Source organism: Nanorana parkeri, unplaced genomic scaffold (genome assembly GCF_000935625.1).
Source record: "Nanorana parkeri isolate BGI_ZX_2015 unplaced genomic scaffold, ASM93562v1 scaffold186, whole genome shotgun sequence".
NCBI lineage: Eukaryota > Metazoa > Chordata > Amphibia > Anura > Dicroglossidae > Nanorana > Nanorana parkeri.
In genome coordinates, this window is record NW_017306454.1 from 776,561 (window position 1) to 799,284 (window position 22,724).

Sequence of the window (22,724 nt, forward strand, 5' to 3'; positions counted from 1 at the left end):
TTGAAATTCCCCCCCCAACCCCCCCCCCCCCCAAAAGACCTTTACAGCTCATCACTTTAGGGTCTATTCAAGCCAGACTATTTTCATGCAGCAAAAGCCATGCAGTAGATGCAGTGCAAGTGGAAATCCCATTATTTCCCATGTGGCTGGTTCACATTTAGCTGAAGCAGTTTAGTGTTAGAAGAAAAGGTAAAGTATACGAGACTGCTGCTCACACTTACACATGTGCTTTGCCGTGCTTGGTTGCATGCACACAGAATAGTGTGAATCCAGCTTTAGATTTAACCCTGAATGATGGTCTTAAAGTGATATTAAAAGGCAAACATTTTTCCCCTCCCCCCCATGTAAATGTTAGCACTTACCTTAAATGATGTCTCTTTTTCCGATCTTCCCCCATGTTTTCATCTGTCCCTCCAGCGGTGTGACGTCACTCCGATCCAGCGCTGACTGCTCTGTCTCTCCGATCCAGCGGTGTCTGCAGGCGGGTGCACGCATCTATAGATTTACCTTGCGTCCCTGCTCGTCTCCCGGCCGAGAATCGGAACTGCGCATGCGCCCGCCCCAAGATCCTTTGCGGCCGTACGAGCAGTTCCTGATTCTCGCCGCGGGAGCGAGCGGCGATAACGAGGTAAGTTTAAAATGATTTTAAGCGGTTTTTTTTTTTACACTTCTTGCCTATATCTATTGCATGCTAGCAGTAGATATAAGCAAAAAAAACCCGGAGGGTTTAGAACCCCTTTAAATGATTCTTCTTTGTCTGGCATACATGGGGATATCCAACATGTGTCCCCTAATAGGTGTGTACATGCAATGTGGAATAGGAACACAGGACTCCTTGATTTGCTGCCATGTGTTCTGACTCAAGAATTTGTCAGAACTGAGCGCTTTTGGAGGTCATTAAATATTAAAGGACATCAGTGAATGGGAGTTCACCAATCTCTCGTTGTGTTCCCCGATCCTGAATCCCTCTGCAGTGTCCCTGGGCTTGCAGAGTTGCTTTGTGAGCCAAGGGACTACAAAGAGGGATTACAGGGTGGAGATGATCAGAAGACATGTGACCATGTGGCTGGCTGGATTACCTGATAAAACCCTGTGTGAGGTACTGGAAAAGGTGGGCTACGAACCCTTTATGATACCACACTGATGAGTAGCATGATTATGTATAGAAACCAAACACCAAGTCCTCACCTGTCACTGGCGTCTATAGTCATTTTAACATTATTTTTAAGAGCCTTAATCTTCTCCTGGTTTTCCTTCTTCTCTTGATGCCATTTCTTGGACACGTTCTCATATTCCTGCTGAAACCAACTCAGTTCTTTTTTCGTAATCTGTGGAAGAAGAACACGCGTTGGCAATGAAAACTGCTATGATAACAGGTAAGAAGGCGATTACAGAACTTTGCGTGTACAGCGGACCAACGCAGCATGCTCAGAAGATGAATTTCCCCAGACCAGGAAGCAAAATAAAAAAAAGAAATCATCTGCCATCGGGACAAACACACAGAAATAATTGGTAATCAAGGGGAAAAAAGCTTGCAAATAATAAAATTATGTTTTTTTAAATTGCCATTTCATATGCATTTAAAAATGCCTTTTAGTTTATTAGTGAGGATCCGGGGGGAGGTCTGCTTTAAGCTCCTTCCAGAGATAGTATGCTAGTTTTACAGCAACCATAACCCAGCAGAGCTGCATCAGATGGAGACCGCTGACCCAATGACCATCCGATCATGAAAGACGACAAATGTTGCCAAGTCCTGGATGGTAGGAATCGCAATCTAAACTGAAGGACAGGGGGGTGGGAGGGGTTTTTAAACCTTGAAACCTATCTAGTTGTGTGTACTGTAGTTGGATGAACCAATCATTTCTCCGGTTGCTGTCCTGGAGGATGATCGGGGGGGGGGAAATGGGGGAAAACGCTATTTGCAGATATATTTAGTGATGGTACCAGATGTGTGTCTTTACCTACTAAAACTAAAATGTAGGTTTTTTTTGGTGGACCGACCCTTACATTTTTTTATGTTTTGTGGGTTATGGCTCTGTTATTATAAGCATACACTCACCGGCCACTTTATTAGGTACACCTCTTCAACTGCTCGTTAACACAAATATCTAATCAGCCAATCACATGTCAGTAACGTAATACATTTAGGCATGTAGACGTGGTCAAGATGGTCTGCTGAAGTTCAAACTGAGCATCAGAATGGGGAAGAAAGGTGATTTAAGTGACTTTGAACGTGGCATGGTTGTTGGAGCCAGACTGGCTGGTCTGAGTATTTCAGAAACTGAAATCTCAGAAACTGATCTCCTGGGATTTTCATACACAACCATCTCTCGGGTTTACAGAGAATGGTCCAAAAAAGAGAAAATATCTAGTGAGCGGCAGGTCTCTGGGCAAGAATACCTTGTTGATGCCAGAGGTCAGAGGAGAATGGGCAGACTGGTTCAAGATGATAGAAAGGCAACAGGAACTCAAATAACCCCTCGTTACATCCCAGGTATGCAGAAGAGCATCTCTGAACACACAGCACATTGAACCTTGAATCAGATGGGCTGCAGCCACAGAAGACAACACCGAGTGCCACTCATGTCAGCTAAGAACAGGCAACGGAGGATACAATCCGCACAGGCTCACCAAAATTGTAAAATAGAAGATTGGAAAAACGTTGCCTGGTCTGAGTCTCCATTTCTGTTGCGACATTCGGATGGTCGGGCCAGAATTTGATGTAAAACAACATGAAAGCATGGATCCATCCTGCCTTGTATCAACAGTTCAGGCTGGTGGAGCTTCGCATCATGGATGTGCAGCCGCCAAATCTGCAGCAACTGTGTGATGCTATCATGTCAGTATGGACCAAACCCTCTAAGGAATGTTTCCATCCCCTTGTTGAATCAATTCCACGAAGAATGAAAGCAGTTCTGAAGACAAAAGGGGTCCAACCCAGTACTAGCAAGGTGTACCTAATAAAGAGCCCAGTGAGTGTATATGCATTCTGATTTATGTTCTTATATGGGATTTCTGCATATAAAAAAATGAAAAAATAAAAGACTTGGATACCTTATTTGTCTCTACAGTGTTCTTTATCTGCTCTTCTAGGCCATCTTTCTCTTCTTGGAAGCGGCTCTTCAAGTTCTCATATTTCTCAGTTGCTTCTTTGAGTTGGTCTATCAGTGCTACCTGCTCCTTTTCCATACGCAAAATATCCCCCTGAAATAAGAGCATACAATCACACATATTACTCTGGAACAGTAGAACATGCCTATGGCTGGCTTTCTGCCGGTGTCACACAGCGACAGGCGACATCTCCGTGCACAGGTTCATGTTACAAATATTGTAAATGGATTCTTCAAGGATGCACGACCAGAATACAGTACGTACATGTGAGTATCCACAGAGAAAAGATACACAATGGTTAATCATTAGATTAGCACTGTAGACTTGTAGTGCTGGGATCCTGCACCAACAGAAAGACCAAATCAAGAATCAAAACCCGCAGAGAGCAGAAGTCCAAGCCAGCAAGATGTATCCCACTTTATTAAAGGGACAGAAAGAAAACCTATGCTTGTTCAAGCATTTATACTAAATATTCCAGGTCAGTGACCTCATGGCTGGTAATGTCAGTCTAATGAAGCATGGCTGGCCAATATCTACAGAATGATGGCTTCCTGTACTGGTGGACCATCCTCCTTCAATGACACAACACATAACTAATTCTCATAGAGCAATACCAATCTTGCCTTTGGTTAATGATTAAACATCTTTCTGTTTGCTCTTACAGCACCAAGGGGCCGAGTGCTGAGCACCAACAATTCAATATTTTTACTTTTGGCTCTACAACTATGGACTCAGGGACACAAGCAGCGCACACAGCACATATTGTGGTATAACTATGGCATGCAAGCGTTAAGCAGCAGCTGGAGTAGTCCTGGAGTAGTTTCATAGTGGAGATCATAAGGAGATCTATGGGATGAGTGAAATACACTGATCCCCATAATTAGAACCGACGTGTAACACTGCAATAGTCACACTCTATGGAGAGCTGAGCGACTACGTAGCGCTGATCACTCAGTTCCGATCTTCTCCATGCAGAGAGTAGTGACTGTCCGTCCCCACTTGCCGCAGGGATTCCCCTCTCCCCTGTCCATTCCTCCAGCGCTGACTGGAGGGACGGACAGGGGAGGGGGCAGGCTGTCAATCAGGCTGCAGCGCGGCTCTGCGCTGTCAGTATATGCTGAGTTTTGGGTCACAGGAGGACATTACTATATCTCCTCCTGTGAACCTAAAGAGAACTACGGCCAAAAAAGGTTCGGCCTTTTTAAAGTAATGCTCCAATAAAAAAAATAACACGTCTCTCCAATAGTCTTTTGGTCAGTCTAAAGAGGTGAGGGGATCCTTCTTCACCAGGGGTGTCATTCCAAACTTCTGAAATGAGCAGTGCTCACTTAATGATGGGAGCATATACTACAGTGTAGGAGTACAAGATGCTGGGTATTAGGGATGCACCGATGCTGAGTACTCTTACTCACCCAAATGCTCCAATACCTAGCCTGATACTTGAGCGTCCGGTATCAGGAAGCCGGGTAGCGAGTCATTACACGCTGCCCGGCTTCCTGATTGGCTGGGAAGCCAGCTCCATCGTCACAAGTGATGTATGACATTAAAAAAATCACAGAAACTACATGTTTCACCCAACCAGGATTCTTCAGGGCAGTGGTTCTCAACCTTTCTGGGGCTGGGTAACATTTGCCAAGTTGTGGTGACCCCCCAACAGTAAAATTATTATTCTTTATTATAATTATTTTTTTGGTAAATTTTTATTTTTCTTATCTTACTTTTTAAATTTTTATTTAGCAATTTTTTATTTATTATTTTTTTACATTTTTTGAACTTAATTTATCGCCATCACACAGGAGATAACAAGCACCTGTGTGATAGCATTTGGAGGTGAAAGGTTCTCTTTACTGAACCTGTCACCTCCCAATACAGGAGCTCTGCTGGCTCTCCTGTGACAGCTGAGATTGGAAGGCTGTGTACAGTGCTCCCATCTTACTGTTAACACAGAGCAGTGCGGAGAACAGGAGTTCTCCGGTCTGCTCCTCGCTCTCCATCATGCAGTAATTTGCCACGGTCCGGGCCCCCCAAAAACTACAGTGGGGAGAGAGGCGGCCGGCAGAGGGGGACGGACCATGGGGGGGGTGGGACGGAGCAGCAGGCTAATTACAAGTGATGAACAGCCGCCAAAATCACTTGACCGACTCCCCCTCTGCTTGGTGAAAAGTAGAGAAGTCAAGTAATCAGGAAAACAGAAGGTCAGAGACTTGTCCATGAATAGGTGAAGTAACATCTTACCTGCTGAGACTCGAAGGGCTGAAAGACATCTGTATTTACTTCACAATGTGACATTTCTGTATTTACCTGAAATAAAAGGAAGAAAATGGAAAAAAATAACATTAATATAAAGGAAACTTTTACGCACCTGTCTCTAGTTTTCAAATGCTTAGCAAGCTACTAGTGAGCATAGGCACCACCAAACAGTGCCCACCCATGCACGGTACTTCTTGCTGATCTCGTCAGCCATCGGTAACCATTTCCAGACCTCTATTCATCTCTCTGATGTACAGAACAGAGATCTACAAATCAAATAATAATCTGCCAATTGCCTGTGGAAGAAACGGTAAACTGGAACCTTGAGATTAGGATCCCCGATAAAGGAAATCCCCTGCAGATTTGGTCAGTGGACAGGAAAATGTAACACAATTATCAGTACTAGGTCTAAGGCTTCAGGCCTTCTGTGAAATTCACTGCTTCTAAATGTGTTTAACGGGTTACAGTGACATTTTAATAAAGTGCATTTCCACTGAAAACTCAGGGCAGGGTATTCCGTCATGTAAAGCATGTGCCGTCCCTTTAGTGTTGGCTGTTGGATTTATGAATTGTATATATTTGCAAAATACTCGAGTAACACACGCTCTGGGGGTTCACTTTCTAAGGTGAACCAGTCACGTTGCCCGTGGTGGGAAAAGAAATAGGCTCATTTGAGACCCTGCCTCTTTATTGATCCTGACATTCAATACATTCCTCTGACACATTGTTCATCAACCAAAGCCATAACAAACAGCAGGTACTTCAGGGTATGGTGGCGTAATCTTCTCCTGCTCCTCCCATGATGCAGTGCTTAGTGGCTAATCACCCAATTGTGAGGCCGGAGCACTGTCACAAGGGTACAGAGCTGACATCTTTGGCTCTGTGTAATTTCTAATGCAGAGCAACCCAGAACTTACTCAGGGCTTCCTACTCAGGCCACTGGCAGCTGAGAAGAGTGGTGTGGAAGCATTGGAAGGTTGAGCAGGGAATTAGGCTATCAAGAGAACCTGTCATTTTCTCATGTGTGGGGGGGAAAAAAGTGAACACAGGTTCATTTTAGCAAAATATACCTAATGTAATGAGTAGGGTTGCACCGAAATTTTGGCCACCTAAACATATCAGACAAAAATGGCACTTTGGGCAAAATGCTGAAAGTGCCATGCTTCACCCGAAATTGCGGTGCATCACTAGTTTCTCTCCTCCCCGGTCGGCGCTGTGCTGTGTGTACTCTGACACAGCGCAGTGTCCAGCGGCGAGGAAAGCATTGTGAGCCGTGATATCACAGGAGGCTGAACTCTACTCCCGCACCTCCCCGCTCAGCCTCCTGTGACCAATCAGGATGGAGAGCAAAGTGGGGGCAGAGACAGCCGTCACAGAAGGCCGAGCCGGTGGTGAGGGGGAGGGGAGTAAGCTGTTAAATGAGACCGAGCTCTCCTCCCCACACCGCTCGCTAAGCCTCCTGTGACAGCCGATGCAGGATGGATGGAGAGCGGGTACAAGCAGTCAGCGATTAGTGATAGCTGAATGTTTGTAAATAACCGGACATCGCATGAGTTACAATGTACCAGTTGTGAATGAATAGGAAGTGATCTACATGACTTCCTGTTCATTCACGATTGTGCACATAATAACTCGCACTATATCTAGTGTATGAATGAACAGGAACACTCAGTACAATACAGAGGATTCCTGTTCATTCAATGCTGGGCTGCAGAAAAAGATTGTGGACTCTGTGTTCTCAATCTCTTTTTCTGCGGTGAAAGGGAAATATTAGGGATCTGTTTCCCGGATATTTCACCGAAGCCCCCAACAGTAAAAGACAAAAATTTAAAATATTTAATAAAAAAATTAAATTACAAAGTTTAGAAAAAATAAAATATTTAAAAATTGTTTTTTAAAAGCTTGGAATTTTTTTTTTCCGGTTTCGGCCTGACTTTTATTTTCAGTCTCAAAATTTCATTTCGGTGCATCTCTAATAATGACCCTTGTACTGTTTCAAAACAACATAGTACAAGTTTGAATTCCTTTAGCTATTCTTTGTCTTGGACAAGCACAGAAGCCTCCTTACCTGTACAGATACTATAGCAGTCCGTTTATTCCTCGGCTGAACGTCACTGTTTAAGGACTTATTAATGTTAGAGTCCAGCTGACCTGTATAAGGGTTTTCTTGGCTTAATGGCTCATTTTCACTTATTGTTATATTCTGATCTACAGAGGAAGGTCCGGAGTCACTGCTACTTATAACACTAGCTCCATCCGTCGTATCATATTCATCACCACCATCGGATTCCGGGTCTATGTCAGAGTTAGGACTGTCAGGTGTGCCCAAAGTTCTGTGATCAAGATTACTACATATATCAGAATATTCAGTATAATTTAAGGTTATATCACTATGTAGGCTTAAAGGCCGTCTTGTACCAGCTGTTCTGGGATATAAATGTTTAGGCTCGAGCTGACCGGGGTCAGAATATAAGTCAATATTATCAGGTATAGGGCTACAGAACAAAGGTCTAAACTCCTCGGCGGTTGGGTTCAGCTGCTGACTCCCTCCATAGTGTTCCAGGTATGGAATGTCATAACCTGTTAGAGCCACAAAGTCTCCCTCCATGGTAAACAAATATGACTCCAAGAGAAAATCCTTCAGTCCACCAGATGCTTCTACCATCCTCTGCGTTTCCTCTGGAAAACTTTTGTACTCCCCGACCAGAATTTCATCCTCTAAGCTGAGGGGTCCATGTTCCTCCAATATTTGAGAAAAGTACCTAAGCAGGAGAGACGAACCATATACACAAGTTAAAATACTGCTGCATTTCTTTCATTTCAGCTCCTCCAAATCATGTGCACAGACTAACTTCTGGCGAGTTAACTTCTGGCGACAGAAAAAGGCACTGAGCTATATAGGACTTGATGGATTTTTACACTAGCTGGTAAGAGAGTTAGAGGCAGCAGCAGAAACGCTGAGCTGTATTTGACTGCAATGTAACAGAGAGAGGCAGCAGCTGAGGGGCTAGGCCGCTAGGCTGTATCAGACAGTCATGGGTTTTACAGTGGCTGGTCAAAGAGAGGATGCAGACTGACTTAGGCCTCATTCACATGAGAAAAAGTCGACACGTATAGCTGTGTGCACGGCCGTATCGGGCAGCTTCCGGGAAAGACAGGTGCTGCGTGTGATTAGTACGCAGCTCCTGTCCTTCGCTATGGGAGTACGCGGCCGTACGCCGCCCTACGCTCACTCCAAGTGCAGGTCCGTATGGGTGGCCTGGCTCGGACGCAGACCGGAACCATCCTGTCAGCGTACGAGTACATGCAGGGCGGAGAAATGTAGGGCGGCGTACGGCTGCGTACTCCCATAGAGAAAGACAGGAGCTGCATACTAATCATACGCAGCACCTGTCCTTCCCGGGAGCTGCCCGATACGACCCTGCACGCAGCAGTAGACGGGGCACAGCTGTGTGAAATGATCACACACTTCCAAAAACATGAAGGCTTCTGCACAGCAACTACCACTCTGGGACAGTGGATGTGAATGGCCCTTAATGTTCAACGTAATTACTCATCAACCTTCAAGCACTTAATCTGATGTTAGGGCCAAGATGGACATTTTAATAGGAATACCCCCCCTCCAGAGATATACAATACTAAGAGATTACAGAGAAGACTTACTCATAAAGAGTTTCCCGGACAGGGTCCATGGCATCATCTACCAGCACCGAATATCTGTTCCCAAATATTTCTGGACCGTAGATATTCTGAAACTCATCTATGTCTCGCCTCAGGAATTCAGGTATTACAAATGGCTCATAGGGGTCCAAAAGGCTTCTGAAGGAGGGAAAAAATGATCAAAAACTTAAGTGTATTTAGTGGAAATACAATATAACTTACTATAAAACCTAGAACACATTGTACAAGGGTAAAACCAAAGTAATACCAAATGATGACATGTCGGAATCCAGAATTTTAAGTGGATATGGAGCCAAAACTTTTTTTGTTAAGAGGCAAATAGAGCAAGCAACCTTGGTCAGGTTTTTATTATGGTCTGTGCTCCCAATAAAGTTGATTAATCTCCCCATTTGTCCTTCCAGCCATTTTACTGGCACAGAAAGGTATAGGAAAGCCAAGTTGTCATCAGAAAAGGAATAGAGGGGAATTCGTACAATAAGGACATTTGCTGCGGTGACAACTGCCTGAGAGAGGGTTTCCTTACTTTGGAGTGATTTCCTCTCCCTTCCTGTTGTCTCTACAAGACAGGAAGAAGAAATAAAAGTTTTGGCTTTAGGTACAATAAAAGCCATCTTAAAACACACAACCGAAAAGCACTCACAAGGTATTTTCTTCTGTAAAAATATCATCCTCCTGAGATCTGGTACTAACAGCACCAGAGAGTTTATATATAGGCTGAAAAGATAAAACACAAGTTAGTTTTTGCATTCATAAAACATAGCAAACCTATTATTTTCCCCAAGCAGAGTTCCCTTCCCTGTAACACGTACAATTTATTTGCTCCGGACCACACAGAAAATGCACTGTACGTCTGAGGGTGGCGGAGCATATAACCTGCACCCATTCTATCATGTGGCAGTGCAGCTGCTTGCCAAGTGGCCCAACATTGACACATGAGGAAGGATGGCCCTTAGCCCTGTGTAAGCTCCAATGCAGGTGACTCCAAGTTTAGGCTTCCTTCACTTGGTCGCAGCATGACAGTGAGGCAAGACAACATATTCAAGGTGAGGGATACCCTGTTGAGGACTAGCTCATCAAAGTGAACCTGTTGATTTGTCCTACATAGGCAAAGCACAGGTTTGGTTTAAAGCAGTGGTTCTCAACCTATGTAACCTCAGGACCCACATTTGTCCTTAGTCATTAGGTCACGACCCAAGTCGCATTGCAGTAGAATGCATGGCATTGCGGTACCGCGCGTTCCGGTGTGGGTGAACGAACTGTGGGTGGCAGGTGCGTTTGGGGTATCATTCAAATGAATGGCAACACAACACACCTCCCATACCAGAATGTACGGTAGGTGCGATTGCGTGGTACAGTGCGTTTATCACATGGTACTAGGCGATTAATGCACTGTAGTAGAATGGGCCCTCAAAAACACTGACATACATACACAACCACTATCCCACACACAATGTTTAGTTTTATTTTATTTTTTTTAACATCCACCCAGTCTTCCTTCCTTACAAAAACTGGAGTGAATCCTCAGTCTGGGGTCCAGTGTGGGATGCTGTGCTATGACAGAGCTCCATCCATATCTGCATTGCTGGTACAGCTCCCTGCGTGCCCTGTAGAGGTGTCGGGAGCCAGAATGTGATGTCACCATGGAACCTCTATATGGTCTTAAAGTACACCAGTCAACAAGAAAGAGTGGGGCCTCAGCAAAATACTGTTTGCTGGGCTTTAAAAAGTAAGAGCAGGAACAAGCATGCAACAAATAAAGTCAGAGGAACATCAGCGTTCTTCTCTATACTAGATACTGGTCAGGAACTCCAAGTACAAAAGGCAAAGTATCGCTATGACAGAAATCCTTATTTCAAAACAGAGATCAGAAATGTCAGCTTGCATTCTTCTGTTAGGACGGGTCCCCCATTACTACTCACATTTCAGAACAGTCTGCGCAGGCACTTACCTTCGGCTGATTCTGTTTCTTTTTCCGATGTTTAGGTTTAATCTTCAGACCTTTATTCTGTATGCAAAAGAGAGAAGGGAGAAATTATAGAGTTCAGCTACATTAGGGTAGGAGTAGTTTAGTACAGGGAGACCTGATGTCCCAGTTTATATCAGTAGACCTTAGGACAGCCATACATGGCCCAGTCATTCCAAGCAATGAGCTGGTGACCAAGCAAGTATTGGGCTGTAAAGGGTTCTTCTGAGGGGTGATGTGCAAATCTAACAGGTGTGTTCAGGGACTAATAGGGAAATACAACACTTACAAGAGGGCGGACACATACCCACCACAAATATATTGATAAAACATTAATGAGACCCTGTCACTTTAGGAAAACAAAGCCGCCACCAGGTATGAAGAGCAGGTATGTAGAGACCCCTGCACATACCTGCAGCAGCATTCAGTATCTCATGCTTTACCTGCCTGCTGCACTGACGTGCGATTCACTTTCAGGCCTAGTTCACACAGGCTTTGGCTTGTATAAGGGCAGTGTGAACAGCGAGATTTTGGCAAGCTTTATTGCAGCTTTTAAATGCGCCATTCAGCTCCAGTTTGGGAAGTTTAAAAATTGAAGATCTTAATGGGAGTGCTAACTGTCTAACAAGCTGCTGGAAGGCTTTGGTAAGTTTAATGTAGAACAGAAGCAAAAACACTAACAGGGTTATTCACAGAAGGGTGAAGAGTTTGGAGAAGGCCGGAGAAGTGAACAATCTAGACGTTTTGGATAGAGTAAGGGAGGGTTATAACTGGCAGCTTTTTTTTTTTTTACCATCTTTGTCACATTTGGGAGATTTCCATTTGCTTCCTGTTCGATAGCCACAACAGGAATTGAGCGGAAATCCCTTCAAAGTGAGGGAATTCCTTGATGGTCAGCAGGGTCACCAAACCTAGTGCCCTCATTGGAAGATGTCCCATCTATTCCTGTTCTGATAACCCAAAATGTGGGATTTTCTTTCACTTTCAGTGATAAAGGTCACCAGGACAAAGAGAGAGGGTGAGTTTTCGTAACCGTGGCACAGCCAGCAAGTAAAACCTGACTGATTAGAACACCTCTTTCCACTATATCCAAAGCACAATTTAAAGCATGCTGAAAGTCTGCCGATACCTGCTAGCAGCTTGTTTAAAGCGACAGTCAGCACTCTCATTAAAATCTGTGCCTAACATTTTGGAACTGAAGGGAGCTTTAAAATCTTCAAGAAAGCTGCTCGAGGTAAAAGTTTGCAGAAAACTTGGTGTTAACATTGCTCTTATTCAAGCTGGAACCTTTCCAAATTAAGCTTGCAACTTCAATGCCAACAGCAGCCTGCCTTTATCTCCCTGCACATCTCATACCTTCTATCACTGGCTGCAGCAAGAACAAGATGTGAACCTGCTCACATCTAGATACACTTTAATTACATTCAGCCAAGAAAAAGCAGGTCTATTGCCCTTCCAGACAGGACTGTGCCGTGTGCCAGAGCTGTGAATGGACAAATACAAATCCCTTAGCAGGTAATCAACTACCTTATATGCATCCAATATGCATCCAATCTGATTATTTAGCGGTTTGCCTGTAATTTAACTTTTAAGTCAACTGAATAAAAGAAGTCAAATATTCTTCAGTTTCATCTCAGAGCTGATAAGATAATAAACTATTGTCGGCTGCAATTCAGTTACCCACAAAAATTAAGTGAATGGACTCAATAACGCCAATATCTCATATTACATGAACTTACACTCAAATCTTCAAGGGAATAAGCTGGAACTTTATCACATGGTACATCTGTAGTAAACAGAAAAAGGTGAAAATGCGTTACATGTAATGTTATTGACAGAAATACATAGTTGAATACACCAAATAGGTGTTTTTTTAAAGCCCAATTGAAACCTCACACCTTTTAATCTTCTTATAGTCCATTATTGTCAGTGGTTTGTGAATGAGTTAGGGCTGTCCCTAATGATTATTTTCATAAATCGATTAGTTGGCTGATTATTATTTTGATTAAAATCGATTAAATCGGATAAAAAAAAAATGTCATCCTTAATTTAAAATAAAATACACAAAGTTTAAAACATACAGCTTACTTCAGAATAAAACTGCATGCACAATTGGTTTTCATTGCGCTGCACTGGAACGCACAGCACACAAGCTACTTTTTGGCAGATTACAGCGCTTTTTGGTCCTATTAACTTTAATTGGAAAGTTTCTGCAACAAAACATGCAAATGGGATTCCTTGTCTTGAGAGTTTTGTCGCTTAGCTGTAAAGTGATATTAACCACTTCAAGACCAGGTGTTTAGACCCCCTTCCTGGCCAAGCCATTTTTCAGTGTTCAGCGCTGCGATACTTTGACTGACGTTTATTCCGTCATGCAACGCTGTACTGAAATGAATTTTATACCATTTTTTGGGGACAGATAGAGCTTTATTTTGGTGGTATTTAAACACCACTGCGGGTTTTTATTTTTTATTATAATTAGGAAAAATTACAGAAAATTTTGAAAAAAAAAAAAGTTTTTTTTTACATTGTTAGGAAACATTTATTATTACCCAGTTTTTTGGTAAAATATAAAAGATCGGGTCACGTCGGGTAAATAGACACCACCTGCGGAGGGGGACCGATCGGCACCCCATACACGCTCTAAAGCCGGCGGATCGCTTGTATGGTAACAGGCATCGCTGCCCGTTTTTAAAATACGCCCATTTCCCGCTCGCCGCATAGTTCTTTCCCCGCAGGGGTGCCAACATCTGCTGTGAAGGCACCTAAGGGTGTTCGTTCCCGGCCATGCACGCAGTAGCTGTGAGCGTCTATAGACACACACTCAGCCCTACAGCAGGCCACACCTTCTCTCCACCCAGAAGGTTGATTGATGACAGAAGGAGCCTATAACTCCTCTGCTCCCAATCTCCTTCCCCGCAACCAGCTGCAACGACAAGTGGCGCTGACAGATAAAAGGGGGGGGGGTCAGACGACGGAATGGTATGGAGCATTTTTACCTTAAGGCAGAGGTTGCATTATTGCAGTAAGGTAAAAAAACAAGCCATGCCTTTAGTAATACCTTAAGCGACAAAATGCTTAGGTATGAATGGGAGCTAATTTCGAGTCTGAGGCAGACTTGGTCTATTTCCTGGTCCTAGGCAGCCTAAAGCTACAATGGGACAGCTAAGAGAAGGATCGAGATCTTGAAGGAGCTCCCAAAATGTCATCCTTTGCATTAACCAAACCATTAATGCATTACAAACCCTTTCCTGTCTAACAAACGTTGGCAAAGAAAAAAAAAGGACCTTCATTTCTGCTGTAAGATGTCATACTTCTAGGTTCTAGCACACAACCTCCAAGGACACCAAGTTAAAACTGAATCCTACTACAAATGTAGCAGGGTACAGCCTGAGGACTAAAAAGCACACTCTTCTGCTTAGTGTACATTTGCCTGGGCAAAAGTTTATTACCACAGCAATCTACTGTGAAACCCCCCCACACCCCCGCGATCATTTTTAGAAAGGTCATCACAGGCTGGAAATTCTGGTGCATGGCTCTGCCCCTTCTAAATCTGATTCCTGCAGCCCTAGGCATAGCTCCATGATATTAAATAAATCCTTGCAGAGACCAGCAGAAAACCTCTGCTCAGTCTGTCATCAGATCAAGGAAATTCAAAAAACTGAGCTTAGCCCAATCCATAAAAGACCATATCTGATTGGTTGCTTGGGCCGCTAGATAGATATCAGTGTCATCAAGACTGTTTCATTAAAATGAAATCATCACCTCCAATCCAGAAGCAACTGCTAGCCTAGAAGCATATTCAATAGCTCACCCATCTCTTGAAAATATTTATCTAATTCTTTTCCTAAAGTGTCCACAGACTCAATGTTCCGGTTCTCCTCCAGAAACCATAAAAAGCACCGGAAATCCTTTGTGTTCATGCTACACAGGGTGTCATACAGGCTGTTCGAGAAGAAGTCAGGTATTTCTTGGTTTATGATCTTCCCGTAGGATTTGTTCCATAAGCTAACGACATCCTGCGGTTTAATACTTTTCAAATGTTCTTCATTACGATTTCGGAATCCTTCTGCAGCTAGCAGACCTTTAATAAAAGAGAAAAAAAAACACCATATGAAAAATGCACAGAAAATCTTACATCGTAAGTCTTGTGTTTGAAGGCAACAAGACCTTCACACGTAATGACAGAGCACCAGCACAGCACAAGTTATTCTCCCTTGTCCAGGTAGCAATCTCCCAATTTTAATTTGACAGCATTGTGCAACACCATTCCTAGCATGTTAAAGGGTTATTAAACCCTTGCATGTTTTTGCATATATCTACAGCTAGCCAGCAGTAGATTTATGAAAAACATTTAAAAAAAAAAACTTTTTTAAAGGGTTAATAGTTACCTGTGTCTCCGTCACGCAATCCCGTCCAAACATCTGAAAATGTATCTGGCGGCTGCAAAGGATCTTGGGGCAGGCGCAATGTACAGCTTAGATGTTCGGCCGGGAGACGAGGAGAGACACAAGGTAAGTCTATGGAGCAGCGTGCACCAGCACAGACACAGTGGGACATGAAAGAAGAGGACAGAGGAGTCAGCACTGGATCGGAGACCCGCAGCAGCACTGGAGGGACAGCTAAAAAGGACAGTAAAGAAGATGATCGGATCAAGAGGCATAATTTAAAAGGAGAACTATGAGGTGAGTGCTTTTCACTCACCTCATAGTTCTAGCCGACCTGTGACAATGAGACTGTCACAGGTCGGCTCAGTAGATCGGGAGGTGAGCGAACACATACCGGCGTTCGCTCACCTCTCGATCCTGTCACGGCTCTCTGCCGTGACAGGGGAGGGGCTGGATTCCCCCCTCCCCGCTCCGATCCGCCAGCGCTGACTGGCGGAACGGACGGGGGAGGGGGCGGGTACAGCTGGCTCTGCCTCTAGATAGGCAGAGCCAGCTGTCAGTCACGCAGCTGGGCGGATCCCGGCACAATTGTCAGGATCCGCTTCAGCTGCGGCGTCTCGGTATACAGCGAGCAGCAGCTTGCGGTATACTGCGGCGTCTCAGTATACCGCGAGCTACATACTGAGCCTAGGGTGACGGGAGGACGCTAGTTTGTGTCCTCCCGTTACCTTAAGGAGAGCTATGGGGAAAAGCCTTAACCCCATAGTTCTCCTTTAAGGTAAGTCCACTGGGAAGTGGGCGAAAAAAGTTTGACTTTAATTCCACTTTAAGAACTGAGCAAAGAGCACAGTGCATGCAAAAGACACAATATCACCAGGAAGGAACCACGGAAAAGGTTTTTGTTTTTATTTGCAAAAGAGACCTTTCATGTTTCTCCTGCTTTTTTTTCTGTTCGGGGGAGGGGGGGGAGTTTAGTTTCACTTCAAATATTGCAAATACACCATTAAATGCACACAAAAGAGGTAGGAGCCAAAACAAAAACTGAACACGCTAGCTATTCACTTGCTTACCTTTTTCATCTACCATTAATATCCACTTATGCAGATCACTAGATATATGTTCATGGTTGACTTTTAGCAGATAGAGGAGCACTCTGGTTTTGACTCTGTCATTTTGCTTGTAGAGATGATTGAGAAGGTTTTTCATTTTGCTATTGGACTGAGGCGGTGGGCTGATATTCTTGTCAAATTCATTCAGTTCTTGTACACTTATAACTCTCCATGCGGCTATAGATTCCCAAAAACTATGAAAGGACATGGGACTTCCTCTAATTATCAACTGTTGTTTCTGCATTATTTGTGACAGCAAAGGATCCCACGGTATATGGTAGACATTACTCACTGGGAAGATAAAAACAAAACAAAGTCAGTTGTATGAAGACAAAAGTAAAAAGAGCCGAGTTCTGGCCATTAAAATTCAACCCAGCCACAACGGTTTTTGGATATAGTGATAAAGACCTCAGTCAGATTTTTATTGCTGCCTGTATACTTATTGGGGAGGTTTCCTCTCACTTCTTGTCCTGGTGGCTGGGAGTCAGAAGGAGCAGAAGTCACAGAGAATCTTTCTAGTCGGGATTTAGATAGCAACAAAAAGAAGCTTTTGCTGGAATTGGGCTTTAAAGTTATTCACTAGGATAAAAACTTGAGAAAAAGGGCTGCCTTACAATGAATACTCTGACCGGCCCTTCACCCTATACAACCCCTCTTAAAGGACTAAGCTTGCTGAAGAATCTTTGGCATCTTGCACACTTTCCAAGTGTGTTCGATATCTGGTCCTCCTGTGAGCTCCATGCTTTGATCAGCGGACCCATACAGCACTACAGGACACAGTGGAGTCATATGGACCAGTTGGTTTAGCAGCGACTGAATCAGACTTTAAACTGCAATTCAAAACAAACTCTGGGATAGCAACTTCCCATTCAAATTCTTTATGGTAGAATGCTGCTAAGCCCTGATAAGGGTGGTGGTGGTGGAGGGGGCTCCTAAAAATCCTCTTAGGGCCGGTTCACACCACAAAGTCTGCGTTACAGAGCGTTCTGCCTCCGGAATGCAAGCTGACAGACTGCCTGCGTTCAGGGGTGGGAGGGGGCGTGGCAGTGCATTGAAGTCAATGGCACCACAGCCATGTCCCCCGCCTTCAGTGCAATCGCCCGCACCTGGAACGCAGGCACATTGGTGCCTGCATTCCACTCCAGTGCGATGTGCAAAAATGCTGCAAGCACTATTTTTGCAGATCGCCCTGGACGGGAACGCAGGCACCAATGTGCCTGCGTTTCGGGTGCGGGCTTTCACCCGGCAGTCGGTGGCTGTGGTGCCATTGACTTCAATGCACTGTCACACCCCCTCCTGCCTCCGGGTGGCGGACAGCTTGCGTCCCAGAGGCAGACCGCTCTAGAACGCAGACTTTATGGTGTGAACCGGCCCTTAATGAGTTGGATGTTTTTAGCTTTATCTGGACTGTCAACATTAGTCAGGAGTTTCCCCATTTCCCTAAAAACTTTAATGTTTAGTTCTGTGGCAAGCCTAAGGGTAATTTGGCATAATAAATGCATGCCAGTTACATTCCCAGAACTCCGTCGTCCCTGACCAAAGACAACAGATTGTCAGGAGACTATAAACCCATTCTCTCTCTCAAGGAGAAAATATAAACACAAGTTAACCAACAAGTAACTTCAGTTTTGGCAAAAAATAGCTTCTACTAAACTAAAAAAGTACATAGGTAGATAGGATGAGACATGGGATGTCAGCCACCACTCTTCCAACAAATCTGCACCGCTTCTATAACATCAGCATAAGAGATCACAGCATCGGCACTCACCAACTGGATCAGGAAGGACTTTCTCTTGACGTTTCCCTCGAATACCACCATGTGGCTGATCTACGTGTTCTTCCTCTAATGCTTTCTTCCTCTCTGCTTTATTTTCATGCTTAGCTTTCTGTTTTTTGATACTTGAAACAAGAAAAGATATAAAATTATGATACAGAAACCTTGGGAGGAATACCTATGTGAGCATGTGGCAAAGGGCAGAAGTAACTTTAGCTGACAAGGACAGGAACGGGTGTTTAAGAAATCGCATTAAATTCAGACACATTAACCAATCAAAACTATTTTTACCAAGTTACTACCATTCAGGATCTACGATCTGTTCCCTGTGTCCTTCAATGAACGGGAGAGAAATAGGATTTTGTACTCACTGTAAAATCCTTTTCTCTCCGTTCATTGAAGTGGCTCTCAACAGCCACGCCGTCAATGCCAGCGACTGGAAAAAAGGATGGAACACAGGACCCTGGGACAGAAGATCGGGACGCATGAACGGGAGAGAAATAAAAGTTTACTTCAGAACAAAACTGCATGCACACTTTTTTGCAATCGCACAACACTGGAACACAGGGCATTGTGGTAGCGCACGTTCCAATGCAGGCGATCGCACTTTGGGTGGGAGGAGTGTTTGCAGGGGACTTTTTTCTTCTTCGTACTTTTAAATTTAATTTACCTTTATTTTTTTAAATGTTTTTGTTAACTTTATTGCTATCACATGGTGGGGTTCAAAAGCCCCTTATGTGATAGCACATTGGGGTTGACAGGTTCTCTTTAAGGTGACATTAGAGGTCTATGAGTCACCGGCAACAAAGTATTTCCTTTACAATGTTACAACGTTTACATCAGATGTGATTTTACCTTGTGCTTTTGTTTTTTACTGCAGGTTTATGTGGCTCTTTCTTCTTTATCATTTTATCTTCAAACTAGAAAGAAAGTGTAATACAAAAATGTAAATATGCACCGAAAGACAATTGCACCTACAATAAACAGTGGAAGTTTGTCGTTTTGGATAGGGTGCGCTTTAAAGCGCTGAGATTTATTTTAACTGCTGTTTAAGAAATTTTCCCCAATTTCCTATTTCTGTAAACCGAGCCACTGCAATAATTGTTGGAGATTATCCTCACTTCCTGTCCCAAAAGAGTATTCAAGATTAGAAGCAAGGGGAAATCTCTAACAGCCAATAAGACTGCAATAAAAGCTTGACAGAAGATCCAGACATCCCCCAGTCCTTTCACAAAGTGAACTATGATTATTGTACTCACCATAAAATCCTTTTTGTCAATTACAAATACAATGTATAGCAATAAATGCAGTTAAAGCAATATGCAGTATTTTAGGATTCTTAAACCTAAATAAAAAAGGGATCTACAACTGGGGATGCACCGATACCGGTTTTTCGGTATCGAGTACCGCTATTTTTTTTTCTGTACTCACTGATACCGAATACCGATACTGGAAGTCCCATTAAGGAAGCCAGGAGGCGTGTAAAGACTCACCACCCAGCTTCCCGATTAGCAGGGAAGCCTGCTTCATGCTCCCTTGTCACTAGGTGATGAAAAAGCATGGAGCTGGCTTTTTGGCCAATCAGGAAGCTGGGCACCGTGTAATGTCGTGCTGCCCGGCTTCCTGAATGGTCGGCTTCTCGACCAATCAGAAAGCCGGGCAAAGAGTCATTACACAGCACCGAGCTTCGTAATTGGCCGGGAAGCCGGTTCCATGCTTTCTCATGACCACTAGTGAGCATGGAGCCGGCTTCCCGGCCAACCACCGTGTAATGTCGTGCTGCCCGGCTTCCTGAATGGTCGGCTTCTCGACCAATCAGAAAGCCGGGCAAAGAGTCATTACACAGCACCGAGCTTCCTAATTGGCCGGGAAGCCGGTTCCATGCTTTCTCATGACCACTAGTGACGGAGCATGGAGCCGGCTTCCCGGCCAACCAGGAAGCCGGCCGCCGTGTAATGACGCGTTGCCTTGCTTCCTGAAACCGGAAGCTAAAGTATTGGGCCAGGCATCGGAGCATTTGGGGGCGTACGAGTACTCGCCCAAATACCGATACTAGTATCAGTGCATCCCTATCTACAACCTGAGTTTCTAAATCAGCAGTAAAATCCTTCACTTGGAGTCCATTGAGGTACAAGGAAGTTTTTAATCTTTGGGTTATACTGCCACCTACAGGAAAGATTTTGGACAATGGCAAGCGAAAAAACTGTAGGCAAGCCCATATTACCTTGTAAACAACTAGCGTGCCTCAGTTTTTTTGCAAAGCAGTACCAAAAGCATGATCAAAACAGAGAAGAGTGGGACCTGTGTCCCTTAATGGACTTCAAGAAAAGGATTTGATGGAGAGCACAAAAATGTTCCTTGTCCACTGAAGGACACGAAATGTCTGGAGCCTTCTGGATGTCCAAAAGCAGTTCCGATCCTGGCTTCACTATCTGGAGAGTCATTGACCTGAAAGCAAGCACGCAGAACTAGAAATCAGACTTTCCAGAGCTCACTGGAAGAATATTTGTTCCAGGAAAGAAACTGGTGGCTGTGAATCAGAGATGACAATAACAGCAGTTAGGCCTGGTTCACACCTGGGCGTTTTGTAGCGCGTTCCTACGCTCTGCAAAACGCTCAAACACCAAAATCCCATTATTTCCTATGAGTATGGTTCACACCTGGGCTTATTACAGGCCGTATGAACGCACTACAAAATGCCCTACGCCCAAAGAAGTACAGGAGCTTCTTTGGGGCGTTTTTGCCGCGCGTATCCATTGGTATACAGCCAGGTAGCCCTCAGGAACGCGCGTTTGTCGCGCGTTTTATTTTACTGCGAATCGCGGTAAAAACGTGCGACACGAAATGCGCATATTCAATACGCCTAGGTGTGAACCCAGCCTTTAAGGCACCGCCCATACAGCTACTCCTCACTTAACCTACCTACCTGTTTAATGACCGCTCGGACTTACAAGCTCTCAGACCAGTTGGTATGTACACTGTAGGAGAACTTGGGGCAAGCTCATCTAACATCTCCCATTCTCAGTCTACGTCTCGTTCCCGCAGTTGGTCGGTCGGTCAGCCAGTATTCATTACTGTACTTTACATTGGTGTTTGCGGTATGCAAACCTAAGTCATGTACTGTATATGTTAGCAGATTTCCTCACTTTGTGACTAATTCGCTTAACGACCTAGTCGTAGGAATGGAACTCGGTCGTTAAGTGAGGAGTGTCTGTATTCCTGTATTGGATAGGATTAATATCATGCCAAGTAGACTGACAGCAAATTAAAATGGCGGTTTAAAAAAGCAATTATGACATAAAAAATTAGATGAATAGTCATACCTATTGGTTCTAAAAGCCTTGGTGCAGATGACTAAAAAGACCTTCTTGCATACATTTCAAGACACTGAAACTGGGCTGTGCTATAAGCTGCAGTCATTCGTACCACGTAAGTGAACATCCTCTGGAACTCTTTACCCCAACCTGTCCGTCTATCTCCCACTCAGACTGCCTTTTGGCGATCCCTTAAGACTCATCTCTTCAGGGAAGCCTATCCAACCTCAACCTAACCACTCAACCATCACGTTCTCAAACAATTCATCCCCACACAGCTCCCTCCTCATGTATCACTTGCCCCTCCCTTTTAGATTGTAAGCCCTCAGGGGCAGTGCCCTCCTTATCTTGTCTTGAATTGTATTGTAATTTCTTCCTTATATTTTATGGCTCTGTGCAAACTGTTGGCGCTATATAAATCCTGTATAATAATAACAAAACAGAAAAAGGACTCGACTACTACTAAAACTAAAAAGAAAGCTTATTCTATAAAATTAATATAATGTAAAAAACAAAGTCACTGTAAATCCAGCATCTCACAGAGAACATACCTCACACTTCACTTCCCCTGTAGAATCATATATTACAATATGAGAAATGACGCCTCTGCAGTCCGGGGTCAGACATGAGTATCTTAGGATATCCTGTGGGGAAGAATAAATCAGTTCCATAACACTATTATATCACTATTTTATCATTGTGTGGAATGTTTCACTTTATTACAATTTAAAAATGGATTTCACATTTTAACCAGTTGACATCCGCGGTGTTAAACCCCCTTCCCATCCAGGCAATGAATGGCTTTTGTTCACTTCAAATGGGTTTTGCATTCCAATAGCAGTAAATAGGAATGTAAAACCCTCATGAAGCATGTCAATAAGTCAGAAGGTGGTCAACTGCAGGTCCAATGAACCGGTCAATGATTTCTGAATGATCTCAAACTGATGCCATCAACACAAACTCAAAGCCCTAATGAACTCTCATGCCAGCACTGGAAATCTTCTAGTTGGGATGGGCAGTCCCAGTCAGGGGTACACGAGAGATAAATGAACAAAATCAGTGGCTGGGAAGACAACCCCATGTGGCTTTTGGGCTTTAAAGGCATATGGGCTAAACCAAGTCCACTTATTCCAA

General features: G+C 44.0%; 1 protein-coding gene across 1 annotated transcript in view; it reads right to left on the reverse strand.

Moving 5' to 3' along the window:
• Positions 1 to 22,724, reverse strand: part of TTC3 (tetratricopeptide repeat domain 3) — an 85,113-nt gene that overhangs the window by 15,657 nt on the left and 46,732 nt on the right. Inside the window, 12 exon segments of the mRNA XM_018555138.1 lie at positions 1,189 to 1,328; positions 3,055 to 3,204; positions 5,347 to 5,412; positions 7,430 to 8,123; positions 9,025 to 9,180; positions 9,683 to 9,756; positions 10,991 to 11,047; positions 12,745 to 12,791; positions 14,820 to 15,089; positions 18,271 to 18,401; positions 19,132 to 19,196; positions 22,142 to 22,234. Coding sequence (XP_018410640.1) covers positions 1,189 to 1,328; positions 3,055 to 3,204; positions 5,347 to 5,412; positions 7,430 to 8,123; positions 9,025 to 9,180; positions 9,683 to 9,756; positions 10,991 to 11,047; positions 12,745 to 12,791; positions 14,820 to 15,089; positions 18,271 to 18,401; positions 19,132 to 19,196; positions 22,142 to 22,234 — 1,943 coding nt within the window.